The 25,622-nt window shown below is 50.4% G+C and overlaps 3 protein-coding genes across 6 annotated transcripts in view; 2 read left to right on the forward strand and 1 right to left on the reverse strand.

The window, feature by feature from the left end:
* Positions 1–7,238, forward strand: part of USP30 (ubiquitin specific peptidase 30) — a 23,309-nt gene extending 16,071 nt beyond the window's left edge. The window contains exons 9-14 of one of the 2 annotated variants that reach the window (XR_006341010.1): positions 127–213; positions 1,454–1,534; positions 1,654–1,873; positions 4,211–4,331; positions 4,772–6,322; positions 6,509–7,238. Coding sequence is in view for 1 of the 2 variants with exons in the window: in XM_043901546.1 (XP_043757481.1) it covers positions 127–213; positions 1,454–1,534; positions 1,654–1,873; positions 4,211–4,331; positions 4,772–5,036 (774 nt within the window). In the remaining variant the exon portion in view is untranslated. Of the gene's footprint in view, positions 1–126; positions 214–1,453; positions 1,535–1,653; positions 1,874–4,210; positions 4,332–4,771 lie in introns of both variants that reach the window. The other variant, XM_043901546.1, reaches the window with a different exon arrangement.
* Positions 6,377–12,448, reverse strand: ALKBH2 (alkB homolog 2, alpha-ketoglutarate dependent dioxygenase). 3 transcript variants are annotated; one of them, XM_043901549.1, is made up of 4 exons: positions 12,334–12,448; positions 11,416–11,846; positions 9,618–9,816; positions 6,377–7,742 (listed from the first exon to the last, which is right to left on the reverse strand). In XM_043901549.1, exons 2-4 carry the CDS (start codon positions 11,690–11,692, stop codon positions 7,436–7,438), a joined length of 783 nt encoding a protein of 260 aa, XP_043757484.1. In that variant the 5' UTR covers positions 11,693–11,846; positions 12,334–12,448; the 3' UTR covers positions 6,377–7,435. The 3 variants fall into 3 exon arrangements, with proteins under 3 accessions (XP_043757484.1, XP_043757482.1, XP_043757483.1); XM_043901547.1 differs by having other exon boundaries at positions 12,086–12,442; XM_043901548.1 differs by having other exon boundaries at positions 12,338–12,427.
* A 1,593-nt stretch (positions 12,449–14,041) lies between these two features.
* On the forward strand, positions 14,042–24,881 carry UNG (uracil DNA glycosylase). Its single transcript, XM_043901550.1, has 7 exons — positions 14,042–14,249; positions 14,901–15,107; positions 15,701–15,796; positions 18,379–18,476; positions 19,061–19,149; positions 20,148–20,326; positions 23,715–24,881. Exons 1-7 carry the CDS (start codon positions 14,121–14,123, stop codon positions 23,853–23,855), a joined length of 939 nt encoding a protein of 312 aa, XP_043757485.1. The 5' UTR covers positions 14,042–14,120; the 3' UTR covers positions 23,856–24,881.
* Positions 24,882–25,622: the final 741 nt, after the last annotated feature.

The following is a 25,622-nucleotide window of genomic DNA, read 5'->3' on the forward strand; positions in this document are numbered from 1 at the left end:
ACCCACTTGTGTCTATGAAGCCTTGCTGCCTACCTAAGCAGAATACAGCTCTGGACTTCGCCCTGTTAAGAGTGTCAGTCCAGCTCTCCTTGAATTGTAATAATGAATGTGATTCTTGTGCCATAGGGTCATCCACTGACCCTGGACCACTGCCTTCACCACTTCATCTCGTCGGAATCTGTGCGGGATGTCGTCTGTGACAACTGCACGAAGGTATGACTTTAACTCCGGCCACCATCGCCCGAGCTGGCCCCCGTGTCCAGATACAGGGCCTCGCGTACCCTCAGCCCTGAGCCCTGTTGACTGGCCCAGAGGCTCCCTGCAGCCACAGCCACCTCCACCTCCACCTCACTAGCTTAGAACATTGGCAGCCCATGAAACTATATCTTTTTCCCAGATGAGTTGTTTCATTCGCAGAATGTTTTTTTTTTTTATTAGTTGGAGGCTAATTACTTCACAACATTTCAGTGGGTTTTGTCATACATTGATATGAATCAGCCATAGAGTTACACGTATTCCCCATCCCGATCCCCCCTCCCACCTCCCTATTCGCAGAATGTTTAAAGGAAAAAAATTGAATCATATGCTTTGAGGTGAGACATGCCCGCTCCAATTTGCTCCAGTCCCCTCCATGCCCACCTGTCTCACTCCTGCCCACCTGCCCCAGGAATGTCATCTTCTGAATTAAGAGGAAGTGTATGGGAAAGAATTTTTGAAGACACAAAACAAAACAAATGACAGGCAGCTAGTGCCAGAGTTTCATTGCGGCCTCTTTGTTTCTCTTGCTGCCACGGTCACAGTTATTTAATGACTGTTGTATTTGTTCAGTCGCTAAGTCATGTCCGACTCTTGGCGACCCCGTGGACTACAGTATGCCAGGCTTCCCTGTCCTTCACTATCTCCCGGAGTTTGCTCAAACTCATGTCCATTGAGTTGGTGATGCCATCCAACCATGTCATCCTCTTTAAAACAATGAAAGCGAAAGCTGCTCAGTCGTGTCCTACTCTTTGCAGCCCTATGGACTATACAGTCCATGGAATTCTCCAGGCCAGAATACTGGAATGGGTAGCCGTTCCCTTTTCCAGGGGATCTTCCCAACCCAGGGATCAAACCCAGGTCTCCTGCATTGCAGGCGGATTCTCTACCAGCTGATCCACCAGGGAAGCCCAAGAATACTGGAGTGGGTAGCCTGTCCCTTCTCCAGCAAATCTTCCCGACCTTGGAATCCAACTGGGATCACCTGCATTGCAGGTGGATTCTTTACCAGCTGAGCTACCAGGGAAGCCCACTTAAAACAGTGAAACCAACTTGCAAATGTCTGGGCAGCTGAGTTTCTTCAGCAGGTGGATGCCAAGTGCCCAGTGAACCCTGGGATAACTCCAGCCTGCCCCTCTGCTCTTCCTGAGGGTCCTGTTTCAGGAATTTCTTCAGAGAGATGTTTCCTTTATTTCAGATTGAGGCAAAAGGGACGCTGAATGGGGAGAAGGTGGAACACCAGAGGACCACATTTGTCAAACAGTTAAAACTGGGGAAGGTGAGCCTACACTGCACACCTGGGCAGCTCTACCTCCGGAGCACCCCAGGTCCGGCTCTGCTCTGGGGGCCCCCGGGTCCCGCTCCGACCCTCCGCTCTTTCCGTCTCTCCCGCCGCAGCTCCCGCAGTGCCTGTGCATCCACCTCCAGCGGCTGAGCTGGTCCAGCCAGGGCACGCCCCTGAAGCGGCACGAGCACGTGCAGTTCGGCGAGTTCCTGATGATGGACATCTACAAGTACCACCTCCTGGGGCACAAGCCTGGCCACCGCAGCCCTGAGCGGTGTGAGAAGGCAGGGCCCGCGCCGGAGCTGCAGGGCGGGCTGGCAGCCCCCACGTCAGGTGCGTGTCCGGGGGCCGAGGGAGGGACCCTCTGGGCCCCGGTGCCACCAGAGTCAGGCTTGCCCGGTGACACTTAAATTCTTGAGGAGAGCAGGATTGGGGGTGAGAGAAGGAGGGTTTCATAGAGGAGGTTAAAATGATACAGTGATGTCTAGTGTTTAAAAGCTCTGTGATGGATGGAAACTTAACAGGCAAGAGAGTGGAAGGTTGCTTTCTGATCTTCTGAGTAAACAATAATTGACTCACCTCATTCCACTGAATTTCTTCTCTTTTCTGCCCCCAGACAGTCACCTAGTTTATATATATATACATTCAGTTTTTAATGGAGGGTAATTGCTTTACAATGTGTTGGTCTCTGCTGTACCACAGTGTGAATCAGCTATGTGTCAAAGTCGCTCAGTCGTGTCTGACTCTCTGTGACCCATGGACTGTAGCCCGCCAGGCTCCTCTGTCCATGCGATTCTCCAGGCAAGAATACTGGAGTGGGTTGCCATTTCCTTTTCCAGGGGATCGTCCCAACCCAGGGATCGAACCTGGGTCTCTCACATTGCAGGTGGATTCTCTACTGTCTGAGCCACCAGGGAATCAGCTCTAGGTATACGTGCATCTCCTCCCTCTTGAGCTTCCCTCCCACCCCCTCCTTCAGACAGGGAGTGTGGGGAGGCAGTGTCCTGGCTGAAGATCCCTAAACCTCTTACTTGGGTTGCTACTTCTTTACTGAATTGCTGATTTATCCGATCCCATTACAATCCTCCCTCGAGGTTAATCCTTGGTTCAGGAACCAGTGAAGCCAGGTAGCTATTATCACCTTCAGTCTTGCTGAAGAGAGAGCCAAGGCTCCCAGAGGCTGAGTGATGGGTCCAGATGGGACATCTGGTACTGGAATAGAGCATGGGGCAGTCTTGTAAAGGTCTTGTATGTAATGTGTTTAGTTCTTTATTAATGAGGGAAAACCCAGTGACTCTAATGGCTCAAAGCCTGAACATCTCATCCTATTCCACCTTCCCCCCCGCCCCCCGCCCATTTTGCTGCTCCTAGTCAAGCCAGGACTGTCTTCCCTGCACCCTGGCCTTTCCCCACCTAGCACCCCTCACAACTTTTACTCTTTTTTTTTTAAATATTTATTTTTATTTATTTATTTGGCCCACCAGGTCTTAGTTGTGGCATGTGGGATCTAGTTCCCTGACCAGGGATCGAACCTGGGCCCCCTGCACTGGGAGCATAGTATTAGCCACTGGACCATCAGGGAAGTCTCCGCCCCCTCACTACTGTTATTCCTTTTTACATCCAGCTGCGTGACCTGGCAGGACATCATTCACAGGGAGATGGAGCTTTGTTCTTTCTCAGCAGATCCGTAGATTAATATAGAGTAGAGCAGAAAGGGTGGGAAGAGGGCGCAGTTTTAAATCAAGGGCCTCTTGGCCTCACTTTCTCCTCTCCCAGGCAGGGGCACAGGTCTGCCAGTGTTCAGAGCATGGTGGTTAAAGAAGCCAACAGTGAGCTAGTTGGTATTAAAGGCCCCCAAATATGACACTTGAAAGGAGAAGAGATGTAAACATCTCCTTAATTATCTCATCTGCACCCGTGAACACATCCCTGCTGTCTCCGACTGCCGCTCCTCAGAAGCTGACAGTGGAGAAAAGAGAATGTTTGGATCAGTGCTTTTCAGCAGGGAGTCTGGCCCCCAGGGGTCACTGGGCTGAGGCTGGTGACGTGTTTGGGGGAGAGGAGGCGCTGCTGTGAGTGGAGGCCAGAGGTGCTGCTCAGCATCCTGCAAGCGCCCGGGACAGCCCCCGACAAAGGGCGACCAGAGCTTCAAGAAGACTCGGTTTAGATCAGTTCAGTTCAGTCGCTCAGTCGTGTCTGACTCTTTGCGACCCCATGAACCGCAGCACGCCAGGCCTCCCTGTCCATCACCAGCTCCCAGAGTTCACCCAAACCCATGTCCATTGAGTTGGTGATGCCATCCAGCTATCTCATCCTCTGTCGTCCCCTTCTCCTGCCCTGAATCGGGTTTCGGTCAGAAGGCCAGTAAGCGGGCCACTGCTTGGCTCTGGCACGTGTCTTCAGCAGCCAGGCCTGGAAATCTCAAAGATCCACAAAGCTGTCACAGTGAGCAGGAGGCTGGGAGGAGGATACAGTTTTTCTATTTGGGAGTAAAGCAGGTGGAGACAAAAAAGTAGGAAGTTTTATGAATCAATATAGTACAAAGTCAAGTTATCTGTTTTTCCTTTGTAACCTTATCAGGGAGTTAAATCTCAAGCTAAGCAAACACCACGTTTTGTTTACCCAGAGCTGCTGCTCATCTTAATCACCTCAGGCCTTTTTCTCTTGCAGTTCACAATCACCCGGGGGGCCCCAAAACACAGATTTTCATGAATGGCGCCTGCTCCCCGTCCTTGTTGCCTGCCCTGCCGACCCCCATGCCTTTCCCCCTCCCAGCTGTTCCTGACTACAGGTGAGCTGCTCCTTACACTCCCAAGCCTCATTCACTGATCGCTTTAAAAATAAGAATTATGAAGTCCATAAATCGTAAATATGGGTATGTGTGTATACATATACATATGTAAGAAAGTATGTACGCAGAGTATAAAGAAAGAAATTATATCTCTGGGACACCACCCAGAGATCACCAGTTAAATCTTCGTTTTCCTCTCTGTAAAGTTGTGTTTGTGTGCATATACCACACAATGTAGGTACACTGACAGAATTGGACGGCTTACCAGGCCAGTCAGTAGAGGTCTGCATTTTAATGATTGTATAGCGTCCAGCTGTGTGCCTGTGCCATTATCAGTCCCTTGTCATTGAATCCAGCTAGGGTCCTCCTCCTCTCTGCTTTTGCCTCTGAACCTTCCTCGTTGTATTTGTAAACCACTGGCGTCTGTTCCTCCCGTTCAGCTCCTCCACATACCTCTTCCAGCTGATGGCCGTGGTCGTCCACCATGGGGACATGCACTCTGGACACTTCGTGACCTACCGGCGCTCCCCGCCCTCGGCCAAGAACCCCGTCTCCGCCAGCAGCCAGTGGCTGTGGGTGTCCGACGACGCCGTCCGCAAGGCCAGCCTGCAGGAGGTGCTGTCCTCCAGCGCCTACCTCCTGTTCTACGAGCGCGTCCTCTCCCAGACGCGGCCGCAGGGGCGGGAGCACAAGTCTGAGGAGTGACCCCGCCCCGCCCCGGGGCTGCAGAGCCGCGGGTCCCAGCCCTGCGTGTCTGTTCCTGTGTGTGCCGTGTGTGCGCGTGCAAGCAGCCCCGCTAGAGTCCTGCGGCCTCCTGGTGTGGCGTAAGAACAGGCTCCACAGAGGAGCTGGCGGCCCCGATTCACACCAGATGAGGCCCCCACTCCCTCCCCGCACAGCTTGCCCGTGGGCACCAGGGCGGCAGCACCGGGTGCCGTGTGTCTAGACCATGTCTTGTCACTCACCCGATACAGGTAATTAAAGGAAACCAGACTCCAGAAGCCACCTTTTTAAAATATATTCTGATGCTTCAGGTGTTCTCAAAGGGGAGTTAACTCTGTCTGATCCTCCAGGGCTTCAGCGTAGATCTTTTATTTTTAATAAGCAAGCAAGGCTCACGAAAATGGATGAATTAGTGAAATCATTAAAGGCAACAATTTCAAAGAAAAAAAAGTGCCTTTCACTCTCAACTGCTTTTGTAGCATGTCCCTTCTAGAAAACAGACCTCATCTGGGAGTCACACGAACAATTTTTGCAAAGCTCTGATCTTTCCAGAGTGACCAAATGGAGAGCAAAGGGACAATTCAGAAGACACCTGGCGCACACCCGCCTTCCCCTTTTGTATGTCTTTTTCTAACCTTTCAGAGTCTTTATATGTAGTGAAAGCTCACCTGCCAAACCTGCCCCTCAGGGGAATTCTTTCTCTACTTCATCAGTGACAAGTGACCAGCTTCCTCACTGCTGTCATCCTGTGTGTCCTGGACTCTGAGAGGCGTGGCCACCGCTTATATAACCGCCCGGACAGCCAGGACCTGGCAGCCTCTGCACTGCACCCACGACCACCCTGCTCCGTAGAAAGCCCTTTCTCATGCCAGGACCCACCATGGACCATTACTCTCATTTATTTATTGCCCACGTGGAGCTCCTGAGGTTTACAGGTGGAGCCGGGGGCCATGACAGACAGACAGACAGACAATCCCGGCCTCTGCGTGAGAGCTGGATTCAGAAGGAAGGGTGCGGACCTCACTCAGGGCCGCCACCTCTCCACACCTCAGTTTCCTCATCTGTAAAGTGAAGAGTTCGATTCCACGGCAGTCAAAGTCCAGCCCGTCCCACAGAAAAGGAAGAAAGAAGTTTAAGAAAACTTTTGAAACATACAACAGCGGCTGATACCTAGTCCCATCATCCTGTCCTAGATCCATATTCTACATGTGTTGGTTTCCAGTACCTCATACAGAAGGCCCCATCTGATCATCCTCCCCCGTCCTCAGGTAAGTCTCATGAAGGCAGCCCAGGGCCAAAGGAATTTCGAGGACACAGCGGTATCTATGTTTTAGCTAAATTTTTTTATTTAAAAAAGAAAGGATACCAAATCCAGACTGACTCCTCAGAGTTAAGATTTGGAATCAGGTGCATCCAGGTCACCTGAGGTCAGGCTGAGGACCGTGTTTCCCCAGGTGGGCGGGCTGGCGACACTCCCAGACAAGACCTTGCCGTCAGGTGAACCTATCGGAGGCCCGGACGGTCCCCGGGCCAGGTGTGTGCGCGTCCCGAGGACTGGGAAGTCTTGCTACAGACAGAAGCAGACTGTGAAGTTGCTCCAGACCGCGAGCATCAGGGAGAAAGGAACAGCGTGAAGCTTCTGCTCTGCTCCCGGCAGATGTCCCTTCCCAACTTCGTCGCAGACCCGGCTCTGATGGTGAAAGGAGCGTCCCCGTGATACCCGAGTCTGGGGCAACATGTGCCCAGGTCGTGTGGCCTTCACCTGCCTGCCCAAGCTGTAGCTTTGTGCACCTGCCCTTCTGCCGCCACATACTCTGAAATCTGCCATCAAAGAGAGGTGCCGGGTGTGAACAGTGCCTCCTTTGAACATTTGTCTTTAAGTAGACCTTTGGTCAGAGGCCAGGGACTGAGCCATGGCTACGGCTATAAATGTGAATGATTTCCAGGCATATTCTCTACCCCTGACTTAAGGGCGGCTTCGTCAAACTGTAAATTATTAGGCATTAGTGGCCAAATAATCTTATTTCTAGCATTCAGTTATTTACAGTCACTTCTTTTTTTGCAGAGACCCGAGTCAAACTCATAGTTTATGCCATAAAAACTGCTGATTTATGTACTTGCTAGAGGTACCTTTTGTATCTGCTGTATTATAGCAATAAAGGAATCATTTTGTTAGGAAAAAAACATCAGCTGGTATTCTTTCATAATTCACCAGTCTGATACAAACGTCCTTTTTCTCTGAGTTCTGCATTGTACCCGTAAGAAGCTCTGCGCTTGGGTGAAACCCGTTCTATGTTCCCTGTTGGTAAAAGAAAAAGCAGCTCCCTCTAGGAGTGGAGAGCGAAGGAGCCGACAGAAGCACTCACTATTAACAACGTTATTCACTTCGTAGTAGGCAGGATTTTCCGAAATGTCAGATTGACCCGGGGAGCCAGAACCTTCTTTCGGACCGGGAGACTGTGGTACCAGTGAGTGTTAGTTGGGTGGTTCATCATGAGTAGGCTGCCGTGGGCCAGCTGGAGGCTGACCACTGCCAGCCTCCGGGACGGGTGCTTCCCCCGGGAATCCTTATGCCGGAAGAAGAAGTCTCTGCAGGCCCCAAAGGAGACAGAGGCGATGGGGCTCCCGGGAGCCAGTTCTCTCTCGTCATCCCTGTGCTCACCAATGTGGTCCTGGCCGTCTTTGTACCTGCAGTGAGAAAACGAGCAGAGTCCACAGAACAGTCCTCCCTGGAAACACGCCACCCACACCCAGAGTCCTCGTGCGCCAGCCGGGAAGCGGTGCCACAGACCCAGGCTCCCGCAGGGGCTGACGGGCTGCACCTGCCCACACAGCGAAGCGAGCCTGTCGCCTCGTCAGCAGCCCTGTTGGAACAGCCCACCCATAGGGCACTCCCTGGTGGTCCAGGGGTTAGGATTCCACACTTGCACTGCGCGGCCCAGGTTTGGTCCCTGGTTGGGGAACTAAGATCCCACAAGTCACATGGCTAAAACAAACAAAAACCCCACACACATGGACAGAGGCCAAACACACATCTTACAGTCCCCCTGATTCATATTTGTAAATCTTTATCACGTAAGATGCCTTCTCTCTATAACTTAGAATAAAATCTGTATTCCTCGCCTGGCCCCTGCCCACCTCTGAGTTGAGCTCACCCCACACCCCTCTTTCCCTCATACACTGTTTTCTGGCACCACCAGTGGGATTTCCACTCCACAGACACTCCACACTCCCTCTGCTCTCCCTGCAGAGGCCTGTGGGGCTCACGTTCCCTTGATTTAGTTCTCAGCTCAAATGTCACCCCTCCACGACCCCTCCTCTAACCATTTTCCCCTAAACCCCAAGTTCTCAACCAGGGCAATTCTGCCCACCCCAGGGGCACTTAAGCGATGTCTGGAGACATTCCTTTGCTCCAAAGGGACCCTTGAAAAAAATGTACAACCTAAAAGTTGAAAACTGTTTCATTCTGCAGACAGAACTGAAGACTTAAGCCCTGGAGGCGGTCTCTCAGCTCTGAGGAACTGCCCCAAAGAGATAAGGCAGGAGCCAGGATACAGAGGGGTTTTGCAACAAAAACAGGTAGTTGGAACATCAAAAGATTATTGTTAATTAAAGAAAATCAGACATCACAGGTTAATTAGTTCAGTGTTTTCTATGTATGGGAAGATGCAAGAATCTGGGCTCATTGAAATCATCCCTTTGACATGCACCTCAGCAATCTGGGGCCAGTATCCTGTTCTTTCCCAGCCCGAATGGGTCACCATCAGAGGCGGCTGCAGTGGCCGCGGGCCTGCCAACAGGTGTGTCTCCATCCCGCGTTCCCTCGGGGCTCACTGCTGGGGGCGGCTGCAGTGGCCCTGCGTCCTGTGTGCTGATACGGTGGCAACCACTTCTCATCCACAGGGAGCTCCCCGCATCCGGTTGGCGGAGGTCAGGGATGCTGCCCAACATCTAACACCGCAGAGGTCAGCCCCAGGAAGAGGATTATCTGACTCAAAGCATCGAGTGCTGTGGAGAAACCCAACTCCTTCCTCCCAGATGTTCTTAGATCAGCCTGTTTAATTTTCTACCAGACATTTATCAACGACTGAAGGTATCCTGTTCACCTGTTCATCAGCTCTCGGCCTCTCCCTCCCCACCAAGGTGCATGCATGTGTGCTCAGTCACATCTGACTCTGTAACCCCACAGTCCATGAGGTCATGGACCCCATGACCTCCTCAGTCCATGGGATTCTCCAGGTAAGAATACTGGAGTGGGTTGCCATGCTCTCCTGCAGGGGATCTTCCCAGCCCAGGGATTGAACCCACATCTCCTGCATTGGCAGGCGGCTTCTTTACCACCGAGCCACCCGGAAGCCCCCCCCACCCCCGAGGTGAGTGCGCCATGAAGACGAAATGTCTGTGCTGTTCACTACTGGGTCCCCAACTACACTAAAGAATTATGTGTTGTACAAATGAGTAAAATACAGTGGAATCCTAAATTCTTCCTTTTGGCAGAGACAGAAGATTTATAAAATCCAGTCCATGCTCCTGGGGGGAAAAAAGGTAAAGCCAGAGTGTCACCTGTTGACGAGCACAAAGTTGAAGGTCTGTCCAGTCACCAGAGAAACACGATCCCGGACACGCTCTAGAATGGGGATCCAGGGCTTCGGAGACAGAGTGAGGCCTGAAAAGGTGTAGGTCAGCCCAGTGTCGCCGTACGTTGCTTGCTTCCTTGGGACACTGTGCCACTTCCCAAACACCTGGACCCTGGCCAGCGCACCTGTGCAGGGGGACATGGCAGGGCCTGAGAAATCTACACTGGCTCCCCGAGCATTCAGGAACGAAAGTACAACAGGAATAACGTCTAATACTCTGGCCGAGGACCTCCTCAAAAGAGACTGTGGCTCACCCAAAGCCTTCCCGTGAGGGCAGCGATTCTTGTCCAACACTGAGAGAGACAGCCCTAGTCCAATTTAAAAAACAAAAACGAAACACCGGAACTTAATTGCTCAGCAGGACCAGAAAAACGAGACTGCAGTTGGAGCAATATGAAGTTCGTTTACACACTAGCACGGTGATGTTGCCAACTGTGGGGATGAAAGGGAAGATGGCACTAACGCAGCTCTCGAAGGAGGCTGGGTCTCCCACGGGCGTTTCTACGCTGCCCCGTGCCCTTCCGCCCTGCAGTGGTTCTCACTGTGGGTTCCGGCATCAGCAGCACCGGAAACCCTGGACAGGAGACTGCAGGGGGCAGGGCCAGCAATGGAGTGCTCACAAGCAACAGAGTCCTCCAGGTGACGCTGAGAACTGGTGGACAGGAATTACCTGGTAACTTCCCAGCTCTCAGCGGACAGGCGATTCCTGTCATTAAGTTGGTATCCCAAGAGCCCAGTAAGGTGCTTGGCCCAGAGGTGCCAGGAGTATGTGTTAATTAACAAACTCACCCATTATTCAGTTCAGTTCAGTCACTCAGTTGTGTCCGACTCTTTGTGACTCCATGGACTGCAGCATGCCAGGCTTCCCTGTCCATCACCAACTCCTGGAATTTACTCAAACTCATGTCCATCGCGTCGGTGATGCCATTCAACCTTCTCATCCTCTGTCATCCCCTTCTCCTCCTGCCTTCAGTCTTTCCCAGCATCAGGGTCTTTTCCAATGAGTCAGTTCTTCGCATCAGGTGGCCAAAGTATTGGAGTTTCAGCTTCAGCATCAGTCCTTCCTATGAATATTCAGGACTGATCTCCTTTAGGATGGACTGGTTGGATCTCCCTGCAGTCCAAGGGACTCTCAAGAGTCTTCTCCAACACCACAGTTCAAAAGCACCAATTCTTCGGCGCTCAGCTCTCTTTATAGTTCAACTCTCACATCCATACATGACTACTGGAAGAACCATAGCTTTGACTAGACAGATCTTTGTTGGCAAAGTATGTCTCTGCTTTTTAACATGCTGTCTAGGTTGGTCATAACTTTTTTTCCAAGGAGCAAGCGTCTTTTATTTCATGGCTGCAGTCACCATCTGCAGTGATTTTGGAGCCCCCAAAATTAAAGTTTCTCACTGTTTCTATTGTTTCCCCATCTATTTGCTACGAAGTGATGGGACCGGATGCTATGATCTTAGTTTTCTGAATGCTGAGTTTTAAGTCAACTTTTTCACTCTCCTCTTTAACTTTCATCAGGAGGCTCTTCAGTTCTTTGCTTTCTGCCATAAGGCTGGTGTCATCTGCATATCTGAGGTTATTGATATTTCTCCCAGCAATCTTGATTCCAGCTTGTGCTGGAATCTGTTATTAATGGCTCTTAAGTTCGGATTTCTCTAAACACAGACCAGTAGTGTGTTCAAACCAGCCTTCCACACACAACCCCCCCATCCCCTGCTTACCTGTAAAATATTCCACTTCTTTCTCCAACTCTTGGAAAATCTGGTCTGCTTCGGCTTTGCCAAACAGGACTGTGTAATCGCAGTCCAGGCCCTCAGCTCGAATGTGCCGCCAGCTGAGGCCTGCCAAGTCAACTCCATTCCCCGGGGCTGCTCTCCTGTGCTTTTCCTTACTGTTTCCTTCCTCTTCTGCCAACCCTGCTGGACCTCCTCCAGTCTGCTCTTGTTCCATCCTTCTCTTAAGGCCCCGGACAGCCCCCTTCACCAGGAATCTGTCCATCTTGTCTCCACAACACGAAGACCTGGGGGCCGGTGGCCAGGCCAAGAGAGATTGCCCAGGGTCTGTCAAACGCCAAAATCTACTCTGCAAAGTGGTTCCACAGGGGCATTCCTCCTGTTTTTAAGGTTCCATTTTAAAAGTTCAACACCAAGTCCTATAAAGGAAGTAAGAGGAGGTTAAGGCTGGAAGGATCCCTCCGAGGTGATCTGGTCAGGGATCTCCCACACCCGGGTTGGTATCACAATCAGCTGCCTAGCTTGCAAAACCCACGTGCCTGCCACCCAGCCCCCCAACATAGGAACTTTTAAGAAATAACTCCCCCCTCCCCGCCCCCGGGGAATTCGAAAGCCACTGGCAAACTTGGAAAGTACTATCCAAACCCTCACTTTATACCTGGGAAAGTGACACGGTGAGAGGAGGAGGGGTTTGCCCAAATTCACCCAGAAAAGTATGTCTGTCTCCCCCTGCCACCCTGCGAAGGACGGGGCTGGATAACTGACGGGCCCTCCCTCACAAGTATTAACAGATTAAGTATTGCGATCTTTAAATGGACATGATTCAGAATCTAAATGTCTAACAACGGTTAAACGTGGTCATAAGCAAGCACGCGGAGTTCTGATAGAAAATAAGAACTGTAATACGTGCGTGGGGTGGTGGTGCCGAGGGTTCTCTTTAAAATCTCAGCACCCGCTAAACTCCAATTCCTGTAGACACTCTACAAAAGGCTGGCGGGGAAGAGGAAACATTTACCCGCCCCGACCACAGAACTGCTTCCGGGTAGATTGCAGCGGCGATTTAGGCAAATTTGCAAAACAAAGCCGTGGGCGGTCTTCGGGCGCCACCTGTTGGCCCTCCAGGCGCGTTGCAAGCACCACGGCGGTGCAGGGTCGTTACTTGTTTCGCTGCTGTGCGGGATCACCAGTGGTTTGGGAGCTGTTGGTTGACGTCATCTCTCCCTAGGGATTAATTTGGTGTCTCGACAGGGAGCTGGGCCACCAGCATATTGTCGTAGGTAGGAGCACGAATTCTGCAATCAGACCCTTGTAACTTCCACTTCTGTCTCCTCCACTGAAGCTGTGTGGTTCCTACAAATCCCTTAACATCTCTGGGCTTGAATTGCCTCCTCTGCACAGTGGGAACTACAAAACCCATGCCATGAGGATTAAATAATGAGAGGATGTGTGAGACGATGCTTCTGTTCTCCAAACAAACGTCAGCTTTCATCATCACTGGTTTTTTATTATTTTCTCTCTACAGTTCCTTCACCCACTTGCCACTTGAGGGGCATTTGGGTTGTTTCCAGTTTGGGGAAAATCCTGATATGGTCACTATATCTATTCATGTACAAGCTCTCCTGTGAATATAGATTCTAATTTCACTCAGGTAAATAGTTAGGAATGGGATTGCAGGGGCACATGGTAAGTCTATGTGTTAAATGAGCTTCCCAGGTGGCGCTAGTGGTAAAGAACCCGCCTGCCCGCGCAGGAGACATAAAAAACACAGGTTCGATTCCGGGGTGGGGAAGATCCCCTGGAGAAGGAGATGGCAACCCACTGCAGTATTCTTGGCTGGGAGATCCTAAGGACAGATGAGTGGATGTGTTACTTCATACAAAACTGCCAAACTGTTTTTCAAAGTGGCTTTTATGTTATTATTTTTTAAAAATAATTGAAACGGCTGGAGACAGAAATAAGCAAGGAGAGAATAAGATCATTTGGGGGGCGGGGGGCGTGCACCATGTGGAATCCTATTTCCCTGATAAGGGATCGAACCTGTACCTCCTGCACTGGAAGCACAGAGGCCTAACCACTGGACCGCCAGGGAAGTTCCTAAATAAGATCATTTTGGATGAAGCTATATATAGTGTCCGGCTAGAATGTGGGGCAGGGAAGGCCCTTCAGAGGACGGGTGTCGAGTAGAGACTTAAAAGTTATCCAGGCAGGGGGACAGCGCCCGCAAGGTGTAAAGACCACAGGAGGGACAAACTGGGGATGTTCCGTGACTGTTTTTTTAAAACCATTAAAATAAAAAATTGAAGTATAGTTTATTTGAATGCTAATTTCACTCCCATAGCAACCCTATGGGGCGGGACTTTTAAGTTCTTTTTACTGGCTGAAAGGTGGCGGGACTTGCCCAAGGGAGAGGGACGACGGCTGAGAATAATGAATAAAAGGGTCAAATAAAGAGTTGAGCGAACCGATCTAAGGAACTCCGCCCTTTCCAAACACAGTTCGAAGCCCCACTAGGCCCCAGGGCTCTCGCTCTGGAGCCCCTCCCACACATGCGCGCCGGGGCCTCCGCCGCCCCCCGCCCAGAATCCCAATCGGAGCATGCGCGGGCCGCTTGGCGCCAACTGTTGACCACCTCGGCTGGCGCCAAACTCGCGGGACCCCGGGCGGTGTGCGTTGGTTTCTACCTCGGCTTCGGGATGATCGGCCAGAAGACGCTCTACTCCTTCTTCTCCCCGAACCCCGCCAGGAAGCGAAGTGCCCGCAGTCCCGAGCCGGCCGACCCGGGGACCGGCGTGGCGGCCGTAGCTCAGAGCGGGGATGTGGCGGTGAGGAGCGGTTGGGGGCGGGGGGACCTCTCGTGGGGCCAGGGGTCAGGGAGGCCGAAAAGGGTGAGGGGGTGAGGAGGGCGGCGGACCACGCGAGAGGGACCCCGACCGAGGGGATTGCAAGAATGTGCAGCTGACTGGGTGAACGGGGGCCGCCTCCACGTGTTCAAAACAGCCGCCTTAGCGCCCCATCGGCGGCCATGCTGAGGGGCCAGCCAATGGGGGCGAGCCTCGGGGCGCACGCCGCCAATCAGAGGCGAGGAGGCCGGCCCGCCTGCCAATCAGGGAAGGGAAGGGGTGGGCCCCGGAGGGGAAGGTTTTGCCGCGAAAAGACCGCGTGGGGACGCCAGTGGCCAGGCCCGAGGGGGCGGGGCGGGGCGTCCCGAGCCCGATTCCCAGCCAACCCCTCGCGAGGCGCCGCGAGTCTTCCTCACAGACCCTTCTGCTCCCGCGTTGTTTCGGTACCAAACTCGAGACTGGGGGCCGCGGCCTGCTAGTGCCCGACCAGGATCAGCCCTGGGTCCCCGGGGCTAAAAACCCCCACGAATGGGGGTCCTCTGCCCCGGGCCGTTGGGTTGGGGGCGGAAGCTGCGGGTGCCCGGGAGGGGCCCGCTGCAGCTGGTGAGCCGCCTCTGCGGGGACCACTTACAGGCCAGCCCCGCCAAGAAGCCCCGGGTCGGGCCGGAGGAGCCGGGCACACCGCCCTCGTCGCCGCTGAGCCCGGAGCAGTTGATCCGCATTCAAAGAAACAAGGCGGCCGCGCTGCTCAGACTCGCGGCGCGTAACGTGCCGGTGGGTTTTGGTGAGAGCTGGAAGAAGCACCTCAGCGGGGAGTTCGGGAAGCCCTACTTTATAAAGGTAAACTTGGAGGCTGCGGGCGTCTTGTGCATAGAGCGGGCCAAGCCCACGGATAGACGACATGGCTTTCGTGGCTCCTGCTTAAGTTTTTAAAAATAATTTTTAAAAAATTAAAAAAAATTTTAATTGTCGCTATTTTTATATTTAAAATTTTATTTTTATTTATTCTTGACTGCGCTGGGTTTTAGTTTTTTTTTTTATTGGAGTGTGGTTGCTCTACCATGTTGTGATAACTATCACAGCTTCTGCTAACCCGTTTAGTTAGTCTGCTCTCAAGGAAAGAGTGGCGAAGTAAAACCACAAACTCCACAGACTAAAATCTGGGTTTAAAAAAAAAAAAAAAGAGGGAGGGGTTTGCACCCGCGGGAAATCAGGGCCCAGAGCCAATCAACTTGGACCCAGCCCACTGAAAGCCCGAGGGAATTGAACGGTCGGTGGGGTGCGGGGACTGTTTCAGATTTTCCCAGCAGAATTTGTGTATAAGACTTGGAAAAGATTTAGGTAATAGCTCTTTCCAGTTGAAACTTTCTGATTGAATTCTTATGCTTTCCTGTGAGAATTTGGTTTGTAAACCTAGTTTATCTTCCCATCAGCTTATGGGATTTGTTGCAGAAGAAAGAAAACATTACACTGTTTACCCTCCCCCTCACCAAGTTTTCACATGGACCCAAATGTGTGACATAAGAGATGTAAGTACAAGTTGTGGCTGAATTATACTAAAATTACTAAAACGGGAGTAGGATTCAAATGGCATTTCTTAATTAGGGGCAGTGGAGTTAAACCACTATTCATAATTTAGAAATAACACTGAAATTGTGAGGTTTAGCAGACTATCTTTTACTGTGTTCTATTTATGCAACAAAAAAAAGAGAAGTTTGTGCTTAGATTATGTGCTATCACTTCTGTTTTTTTTATTTTTATTTTCTTAGTTTTAATTCTGAAATTGACCCCATGCCCATGTGAGGTATTATTGTGGTGGTGGGAGAACTGAGGCAGGAAGCAGTTAAGTGTCTTTCAGCTGGCTCCCGGCAACTCCACCTTGACTGGTAGTTCAGTCTTGACTGGTAGTTCTTTCTGTCTGACCACACTGCCTTATAGCTGACTTCTGGCCTGAACATACCTGTTGAAGACATCTCTTTGCATTAGTTCATTGTGTACAATGGCTGCTCATTGGGAGCTCTGGTCACCTCAGACTCCTGTTCAGAAGCTTGATTGTGCCTTTACATAGTTCATAGCAAGTTCACAGCTGAGCGTGAATACAGACACATCCTGCTTTCCAGCCTCACCTCCACCTCCTATTCTCCTGGTTTGGAGCTGGACCGGGTGGTGACTCTCTCCTCACTTTTGTCTTTTGAAAACCAGTTAGATCTGTCTCTGGCACCTCCTGGAAGCAAGCCTGTCCCCTACTACCTTTGTGATGTGGATTTCCTCTAAACCTTCAGTCTCTGCTTGCACTGGAGGTGTTCTATTTTTTGTTCTCTTTTTTCCTTACTGATTTTATAAGCTGAGGGTGAGAATCCCACGACTTAATAAGTGTCTTAAATCAAAGAGAAGTGAAATTGTTGAGGAAGCCATCGTGATAAGATTGCCACTCCTAGAACTTAGCAAACTTTTTCATTTTCAAGCAAGTACTTTGAACATATCTCCTTGTTTAAAGAGTTTAAAAAAAAACTTAAGTCCTGTTCAGTGCTGGGTTGCCCCTTGTTCGAAGTATGTGCTGTTTTGAATATCAGCGAGCAATACTGTAAAGAAAGTATAAAAAAAGAGCATGAAACTTATGAGGATCAGATGGTCCCGGGGGGCTTCTTTGCCCTTGAGCCTATGGAGGGCTGGGATGTTACCTGGCTCCGACAAGGCCCTTATCTAGGACAAGAATGGGGAAGCTTTGCTGCTGAATGGGTTGCTTCACAGATGTGCTGGGGCCCATGTGGGTACCAACCAGGGGGACAGAGAGGTCCATGAAAGCGGACAGGTCCAGTCTGGATTCTGAAGGATAAACTGTACTTCAGCTATCAAAGAAGATTTTAAGAAGGGACATGACAGAAGTGTGGGTATGAAGAGAGGTGGGTGGGCACCCATCAAAAGGCCTAGTAGTGTGTTAACACCGACCTTGACAATGACCTCAGTCTCCTCTGGGTCCATCCCTTAAGAGGACACAGGCAGACCTCGTTTTATTGCACTTCACAGATAACTGTGGTTTTTACAAATTGAAGTTTTGTGGCAAGCTTTCACTGTCAATTGATGGTTAGCATTTGTTTAGCCATAAAGTCCTTTTTAATAAGATCTGTGCTTTTTTTTGACCGCATGCAGTTGGACAGTTCGGGAACCAGAACATTTACATGACCTATTTTATTGCCATATTCGCTTAATGAGAAGATCTGTAATCAAACCCACAGTATCTCCTTGGTGTACCTGTCCAGGGGAACAGGCACCTTCATAATGCAGCTGGTTGGGGATGGGAATTTCTTTTAATTTGTCAAAAAGCTATCTGGCATATGTCTGAAAATTTTAAATACACTTATCCTCTGACCAGCAACTCCACTCTTGTGAATCTAGTCCATAAAAATAAAAGCAACAATGGGACTTCCCTGGTATCCAGTGGTTAGGACTTCTCACTTCCAATACAGGGGGCACAGGTTCCATCCCTGGTTAGGGAGCTATTAATAAGATCCTGCATGCCACAGAGCATGGCCAAAAAATTAAAAAAAAAAAACAGTATGTAAAGATACATATAGTAGGATGTTTACCTCATTGTTTTTTGTAAGGGAAAAATTTGGGAAACCACTGACTGCCCGTTAATGATTGAGTCTATTGACTTAAAGGAGGCTCACGACGTATGACATGAGAAACGCAAAAGCTGTAGAGTGAGGAGTCCAGTGACCCTCATATATAGGTGATTATAAACAGTTGGCTCAAGATGGGATAGAAGTGACCGCTTGGTATGTTTCTGGATGGTCATACTGTGACAAGGGCGTAACTCCTTTTATAATTTGAAAAATGAAGGGGATAGAAGCAAAGTTGATCTCCAATTGTTTCAAACATCCGGGTCGGAGAAGGGAGGGGGGCGTTGCAGCAGGTGACTGAGGGAAGGATAACTTGGTAATGCAAAGTCACGGTGCCAAGTCACACCTCCTCCTTGCCAGGGGCCCTGAGTGGGATGGGGCGGGGGCTGCCCTTGCCCTCACAGTGTCCCGTTGTGTGAGTTAGCAGCAGCGAGGTGTCCACTCGCACTGCCGGTGCCACACTGATCCTCGCCGTCTGGTGTTCACAGGTGAAGGTCGTCATCTTGGGACAGGACCCATATCACGGGCCCAATCAAGCTCACGGGCTGTGCTTCAGTGTTCAGAGGCCCGTGCCGCCCCCGCCCAGGTAGGCAGGCTGTACGGGTGGCTCCAGTCGTGACTCCTTTTAGATGCGTGCTTTGCAGGTTATAGGTGCGCCTGTCTGTGGGACCTCCCCTCGCCTTTGGAGCAGGATTTCTCATTCTCGGCACTGCTGGCCTTTGGGCGCTGGGGCTTCCTTGTACGATATTCAGCAGCACCCCTGGCCTGCAGTACTGCCCCTATTTGTGATGACAAAAAATGTCTTCAGATGTTTCCAGAAGTGCCCCGGAGGGCAAATATCACCTCTGGTCAAGAACCCCTACTTTGGAGGATTTCACATATCATTTGTAAATATAATAAACTTATTAAAGATACATACTTTAAACCCATTGCTTGAGGGTGGTGGTAAATCTTGGGCTAATTTGCTGGGTTTTCCAAAGTTCTCATCCCTAAACCCTAGCAGTGACTGAAGTAAAGGCGTTCAGCAGGTGTGCCTATCAGAAAGAAGGAAGGGCAGCCCCGAGGGCAGGCTTTGCAGGCCATAATTTGCGTGTGTGCTGGTGGGTCCTAAACTCTCAGAATGGTGCTTAAGATTCTGGGGTTTTTGTTTTTCTTCTGGCTTGCTTTCAGTTTGGAAAACATTTATAAAGAGCTGTCTACAGACATAGATGGTTTTGTTCACCCTGGTCATGGAGATTTATCCGGATGGGCCAAACAAGGTAAGCTAACCATTGCTTGATGTGTTTTGGGTGGATTTCAAGAGTCTTCTCTTTTCTGTCCGGCCGGCTTATATTTTTAAACCCATGTGGAACTAGCGAGCTCTAGTAAAGTGGCTAAGTTTAAGTCAAGAAATGTATCTCATCCTGCAGTCAGTGTTTATGTGTAACGTAAAAGAGAAAATTGGTTCCTTGGCATCCATACTTCACATTTACCCGCTTGGACCATTCAGAAGGCAGCCTCAGTTTTCTCATTTCGATACATGACTTGTGTTCTGTGTGTTTAATACCTATATACAGGACTTTTTCTTTCTTTCTGAACAAATAAACTATAACCAGGAAAAGGAAAGAATATTTACTGTTTGTTTTCTTGCAGTGAGAGTTTTGGTTCAGCGAAATGTCTTGGTTTCCTTGTGTTAAATTCTGAGGTTATTTCCTGTCACTTAGGATATATATGCATATATTTTTTAAACAGTTCTTTCCCATGTTGGACAGAATGTATGATTGCACACTCAGAAGGTGTTGAAACTATAGAGGTGAAAATAAATGTCTCCCAGAGGCACCTGCTGACCCTGTCCTAATGCTACCTGGTTTTGTCATGCACTGAGCTCATTATTGGGTTTGGGGGCTGACTCGTTTCGGCCTCTTTTTTTTTTTTAATTTTATTGGTGTATAGTTGATTTTACAGTGTTGTGTTAATCTCTGCTTTATAGCAAAGTGATTCCATTTTACAGATTCTTTTTCATATTTTTCATTTTGGTTTATCACAGATATTGATATAGAGTCCCCTGTGCTGCACAGGACCTTGTTGCTTGTCCATCATATATATAATGGTTTGATCTTCCCAGACTTCCAGTTTATCCCTTCCCCTTGGCATCCGCAAGTCTGTTCTCTGTTATCTTTGAGTCTGTTTTTGTTTGGTGGACATGCTCATTTGTGCTGTATTTTAGGTTCCACGTTTCAGCCTCCCTGGAAACCGCTTTTTCGCTGTGTGTTCGCAGGTGTTCTCCTGCTCAATGCTGTCCTCACGGTCCGGGCACATCAGGCCAATTCTCATAGAGAGAGAGGTTGGGAGCAGTTCACCGACGCCGTCGTGTCGTGGCTCAATCAGAACGCCCACGGCCTTGTCTTCTTGCTCTGGGGCTTTCACGCTCAGAAGAAGGGCAGTGCCATTGATAGGGTATGTTGTGTGGGGTTTTTGTTTTTTTTAATAGTTTAAACCAGGCTAGAGAATTCTAAGAATTCCGTTATGTAGTCCCAGGAAATCCATTTCTTAAAACGAAACTTATTTTTCCTTACAGCTATGATAGTATTAGGTTTCCCGTCCAAAATTGAACAGGACTCAGGGACATTGCTGGCAGTCCAATGGTTAAGATTTCTTGCTCCCAATGCAGGGAGTCTGGGTTCCATCCCTGATTGGGGAACTAAGATCCCACATGTCACGTGGCGAGGCCAAAAAAAAAAAAGCAAGAAGGAAAACTGAACAGACCTCAGATGAAATGATTAGTGGTGTAATGAGGAAAGCAGTTGGCCAGCTTCTGCTTAGATGCAGTTGATAACACTGGCATAAACTTGCCATATACATGGAAAACTACACAGGTCCTTGGGTTCCATTCATGTAACAAACGATGCAGTAAATGATAAGTCAGGTAAGTCTCTTGCTTTCAGCAAGTTTGAGGGTATATAGAAAACATGAAGAGTCCCACTTCAGCGCAAATTTAACTTCCCCCATGAAAACATTGTCAGTGCTCTGGTTGCCAGTCCCTGACACCACTAATTCAGCTCTTCAGTCTCTGCCCTCCCCGCATCCTCCCCCAATTTGTTCCTTCCTTCTCCACTTACTTACCAAAGTACCCACGCATACCCAGTTACTGTGATGAAAAACCAGAAGTCATCCTAAAAAGTTAAGATCCCACGCTTCCACTGCAGGGGGCTTGGGGTTCCAGCCCTAGTTGAATCCCTGCATGCACCTTGACCAAAAGAAGCCCACCCAGAAGTCATCCTCTAGTCCTTTCCCTCATGCCTTTAACCCAGTCCTAAAACCACCCCGATCCTGCCCCCCTCTGGGCTGAGCCCCGGCGCTTCTCTGGGATGCCTGTCACGGACTGCAGGTAAAGCTGGTTTGAAGGAGGCTGGAGACTGGTGTTTGTAGGGCTGGGACGGGGGGAGGCATGCAGGTGGGCAGCAAGGAGGAGTGCTTAGCTTGGGCTGCTGGAGGCACTGAATTGGGCAGTGCCGCTGGGTGGAGAAGTCACAGTGTAGACACTTCAGTAAGGGAAGTAAAGGGACAGACCAAGACGGCCTGGCAGTCGGCGGTGTGTCAGGCGTGCAGACACGCTGAGGCCCCGGCCCCTGTTGCAGCAAGCCGAGCACTTAGGCCGTGACTCACCTGATCTTAACAAGGGCTGTGTCCAGGGCAAGGCACGGGGGATACACGGACTCCCCTTTGCACCGGCTCGGGGAGGCGAGGTCACTTGCCCTCTTGTAGTGAGGGGGCTTCTGACTCGGATCTGGGCATCCCGCTCGCCTGGGTGGGCCTGCGGGCGAGGGTTCCAAGCCAGCCATCAAGTTCAGGTCGAGACTGGACTCTAGTGTCATTTATCCTCTCCATTTTCTCTGAAGTGGAGTTCCATCTTAATTTTTCTCTGTAAAGGTTTTTTGTGAATGAGCAGGATATTTTCAGGTATTTTTTTATTTTGGGGAGGGAATAGTAGGAATAAAACCCGGCACAGATGAACTGACTGCTCAGTAAGGTCTGCTTATCTAGGTAATGAAATGTGTGTAGGAGTCATTTCCAGTCTGTGTCTTAGGGGAGGTTTGTGGTCAGAAGTGCCCTTACTCAGTGTATCTGTAATCTGTAGTGTTAAATATGGTTCAGTTTGAAAGTGAATAAGCACACATGTTCTAGACTTCTCTCTTCCCCCTTCTCCCTCCCCTTCCCACCCCCCCACCACCACCGCTCACGGACCCACCAGCCATTCACAGCCTTTCTTCTCAGCCCCTCCCCACCTGCCCACCTTAACCTCATACATCTCCTCTTGTCCAGAGCGCTCAGACACCTCCCCGGAAGGCCTTGACTGGGGTCACCAGCTGGGGTCTGGGGGTGGCCTCGGCCTGCTTCTCAGCCTCTGAACTCCAGGCCCCTAAACCACCTGGGTTTCTCATGGGCGTCCCACTCCCCTGCCTGCCTTTGTCCAGCACGTGGAGGTCTTTGTGTGGCCCAGGCTGGCTGCTGACTTGTCCTTTGGAGCGCACACAGCCCATGTGTTCAGGGACCTGCCCTGCTCCCCGGATGCTGTGCTGAGCACCCGGCCCGCATCCCTTCCTGATGCTCTGCACAAGACCCAGCTTTGTTCTTCATGGGCTCTTCCCAAGTTGTCACGGCTTTACTCCCAGGCCAGGTGAAAAGCGGCCTGGGGACGGTCAGCAACTCCCTGGAGGGTGCCCCACTGCTGAAGGGCAGGGCCAGCACCTGGATCCAGCCTGCCCGGCCTCCCCAGCAGCCCCTCCTGGACCGAGCTCCTTGAAAGCAGACGTGTCTTGAAAGACAGTTATTTGCTGGGTGTTGAGTTAGTTGCTTAGTCGTGTCTGACTCCATGCGACCCCATGAACTGTGGCCCGCCAGGCTTCTCTGTTCGTGGATTCTCCAGGCAAGAATACTGGAGTGGGTTGCCATTGTACTGCCCTCCTCCAGGGGGTCTTCCCAAGCAGGGATCGACCTGGCATTTCCTCCACTGCTGAAGGATTCTTTACCATCTGAGACAGGAACTACTTGTTGGGTGATTTTTAGTTAAATACAGGAAAGAATCAGGAAGAAAACAAAAATGGTCCAGGATCTTCCCACTTAGTTAACTACAGGTGACATTTTAATAAGTTTTAAGTATTGTGTTTTTGTGGTGAGATGATTGAAACAGCAAAGCAAGGTACAGAATGGAAAGGAAATGCCTTCCACTCCTTCCCCTAAAGGAACTACTATAATTAGTGTCTTGGGTCTTATCTGCTCCCCCCTCCCCTGGAAGTTTTTTTTTTTAACGCATTTATCCCTTCCTCTCTCTCTTTTTCCACTTGTGACAGATTTCAGAGGGCTCCTCCTGTCAGCATGTGTAGCTTGACCTTGTTCTCCTAGTAGCTGTGCGGTGTTGCATTGTCAGAACCTTTAGGAAAATGTGTGTTATCTTCTGCACACATAGCACTGGGTTTACAGCAGGTTTCACCAGCTAGGAGCCGCGCAGCTGTGTCCCTCCTCATCCCTGCATCTTTGTGGAGATGCGTGCATCGCTGAGTCCCTTACCAGAGGCAGTCTCAGCAGTGGGACTGCTGGGACATCCACACAGAGTGCCCAGCAGAAGGTGGAGAGGGAGGGGTCTTCTGCTTTCTCGGAGCCTCCTCCCACGGTAGTGGCTGTACCAGCCATTGGAGGATGAATGCACGCACAGACCTGTGCAGACGCTGCAAATTTAGAGCTGGCACAGTGGAGCGGAAGAGCTGATGGGCAAATGCCAGAGCGGTTTGGTTAAAAATCCCAAATGTGCCCCCACGGTCTCACTGCCCGTCTCCTCCTCTTTCAGAAGCGGCACCACGTACTGCAGACCGCACACCCCTCACCGTTGTCGGTGTACAGGGGCTTCTTCGGATGCAGGCATTTCTCTAAAACCAATGAGCTGCTGCAGAAGTCCGGCAAAGAGCCCATCAACTGGAAGGACCTGTGACCTTGTGACCTGGATCCTGGGGGTGACGTTGATCCTGGGGTTTGGGGTCTCTGAGCAGTTTTCTAGAAGCTGCGAAATGGAAGTATTGGTTGTTTATGAAGTCGAAATAAGAAGAAAATCTCCCTCATGATTCTTAAGCACCCTGCACAAGGGAATGTGTTTCAGGCGGAGCAGCCATGAGCCAGGCTGCCTGGGAGTGGCGACTTTATTCAGCTAGAGATAACTGGACCACACCAGCTGTGGCTCAGGCTTCCCGGAAGGGACCTGAGGTCTAGTACTGACTTTTCCCCTTTGTTACTGTTACCACCTTCGTGGTTAGAGCAGGGAGAGAAGCCCCTTCTGTTAAAGCCAGCTGCTGCTTGTTTTTACCTGATAGGTTAGACTTTAGGTTTGGGGATGCTGACTGTTTTTATTTGGAAAGGCCCCTTTGCCTACCCTGGCATTTCAGTCTGATCTGTGGTCTTGCATGGAGCCCTCAGGAAGACTGAGGATGTTTTGCCAGTTCCCAGAAATTAGGGATCAATTTCCTGCCTGTAGTAGAGGTGAAAATTGCTAAGGAACCATCCTTGGTGTGAACTTTGAGTGAATAGAAGCTGGGAAAAGCAAACTTGGTCTTGTTTATACAGTAATTCTTCAGGTGTTTCTAAGGAGTAAGCTTTGGAGGTTGAACATGAAGCAGAAAGTGTTTTTAGGAGGAAAGAAATGCTTTCTTCCTGGGTACATCCTGAGTTGAAGTTTTTGAGCCACCAAAGACTGCCAATGCTGTTTTTTCATTTAGAGGGGCGGGGGTTGGACTGAAATCACTTTAGGATTTTTCTTTTCTGCAACACTGGTGAATTTTGCTTTTTTAAAAAGATACACAAATATGTATATATATTTTTAATCTTCTTTTTAAGAAACAGCCTTTATTAGGTGTGCACCTCCATCCCCAGATGACATGGTTTTGCTGTAAGCTGGGTTTAAATGGTTAACCCGGCTGGGTTTAAAGCTGCCTGAGTTTGATAATAAAAGACTGTTGAAGTTTCACTTGTGCCTAGTTCTTCTGGGCCCTGGGTGGATGCCCTTGGACTACTCTTAACCTGGGGTCACCATGGCAACCATTATGGGCAGGAAGGGCCACACTTGGCTGTGTTTCCTCCTTTCTCCCACCCCTGCCCCACCGCCTGGCAGCCTCGGGAAGCCCTGGGCCTCCTGGGAGGGGCACAAGCCGGAGGAGGTGAGGCGTGCTCAAAGCTGGGCACGCCCCCCCCCCAACCCCCCAACCCCAAGCAGCACCCTGAGCACTGTGGAGTGTGGGCAGGGGCTAGATGGGATTGGGATCTGCTGGGACCCTCAGGGAACCTCTTCGGGCTGGAAAAAATACTTTTCCTGCTCTTAATGTTGAGAAGCAGCCATGGATCACCAGGCATTTGAAGCGTGTGCAAGTCAGAGGCCAAGATGGCAAATAAGGCAGATGCACTGGAGAGTGGTTGCTGCAGACACAGGTTATTCTCGAAGAAAACATCAGACACTGCCAACATTGATCCCTGTGGGGAAGCACCCTAGGCAGTTGAAGGACAGGAGGGAAGCAGATTTCCTCCTGAACTTCCTTTTGAACCTGTAAAGTTATTTTAAACGTTGTTCTCACTCACCTTTCATCCGGCTCCCTGTCATGTTTATATGTTACTGAACCACAGTACAGGGGCCAAAACCAGGAATCAAAACGGTACAGGGGCTTCCCTGCTGGTTCAGTGGTCAAGAACCTGCTTGCCAGCGCAGGAGACGCAG

The sequence above is a fragment of the Cervus elaphus genome, chromosome 5, assembly GCF_910594005.1.
Source record: "Cervus elaphus chromosome 5, mCerEla1.1, whole genome shotgun sequence".
NCBI lineage: Eukaryota > Metazoa > Chordata > Mammalia > Artiodactyla > Cervidae > Cervus > Cervus elaphus.

Bases quoted from the DNA above. Each gene is read 5' to 3' on its own strand.
- ALKBH2 (XM_043901549.1), bottom strand. From the start codon at position 11,692: ATGGACAGATTCCTGGTGAAGGGGGCTGTCCGGGGCCTTAAGAGAAGG. The intron at 9,817-11,415 runs GTAAGCAGGGGA...CCCCCTGCACAG, and splicing joins AGAAGTGGAATATTTTACAG to GTGCGCTGGCCAGGGTCCAG. The intron at 7,743-9,617 runs GTGACACTCTGG...TTCTCACTGCAG, and splicing joins AACTTTGTGCTCGTCAACAG to GTACAAAGACGGCCAGGACC.
- UNG (XM_043901550.1), top strand. From the start codon at position 14,121: ATGATCGGCCAGAAGACGCTCTACTCCTTCTTCTCCCCGAACCCCGCC. The intron at 14,250-14,900 runs GTGAGGAGCGGT...GACCACTTACAG, and splicing joins CTCAGAGCGGGGATGTGGCG to GCCAGCCCCGCCAAGAAGCC. The intron at 15,797-18,378 runs GTAAGTACAAGT...TGGTGTTCACAG, and splicing joins AAATGTGTGACATAAGAGAT to GTGAAGGTCGTCATCTTGGG.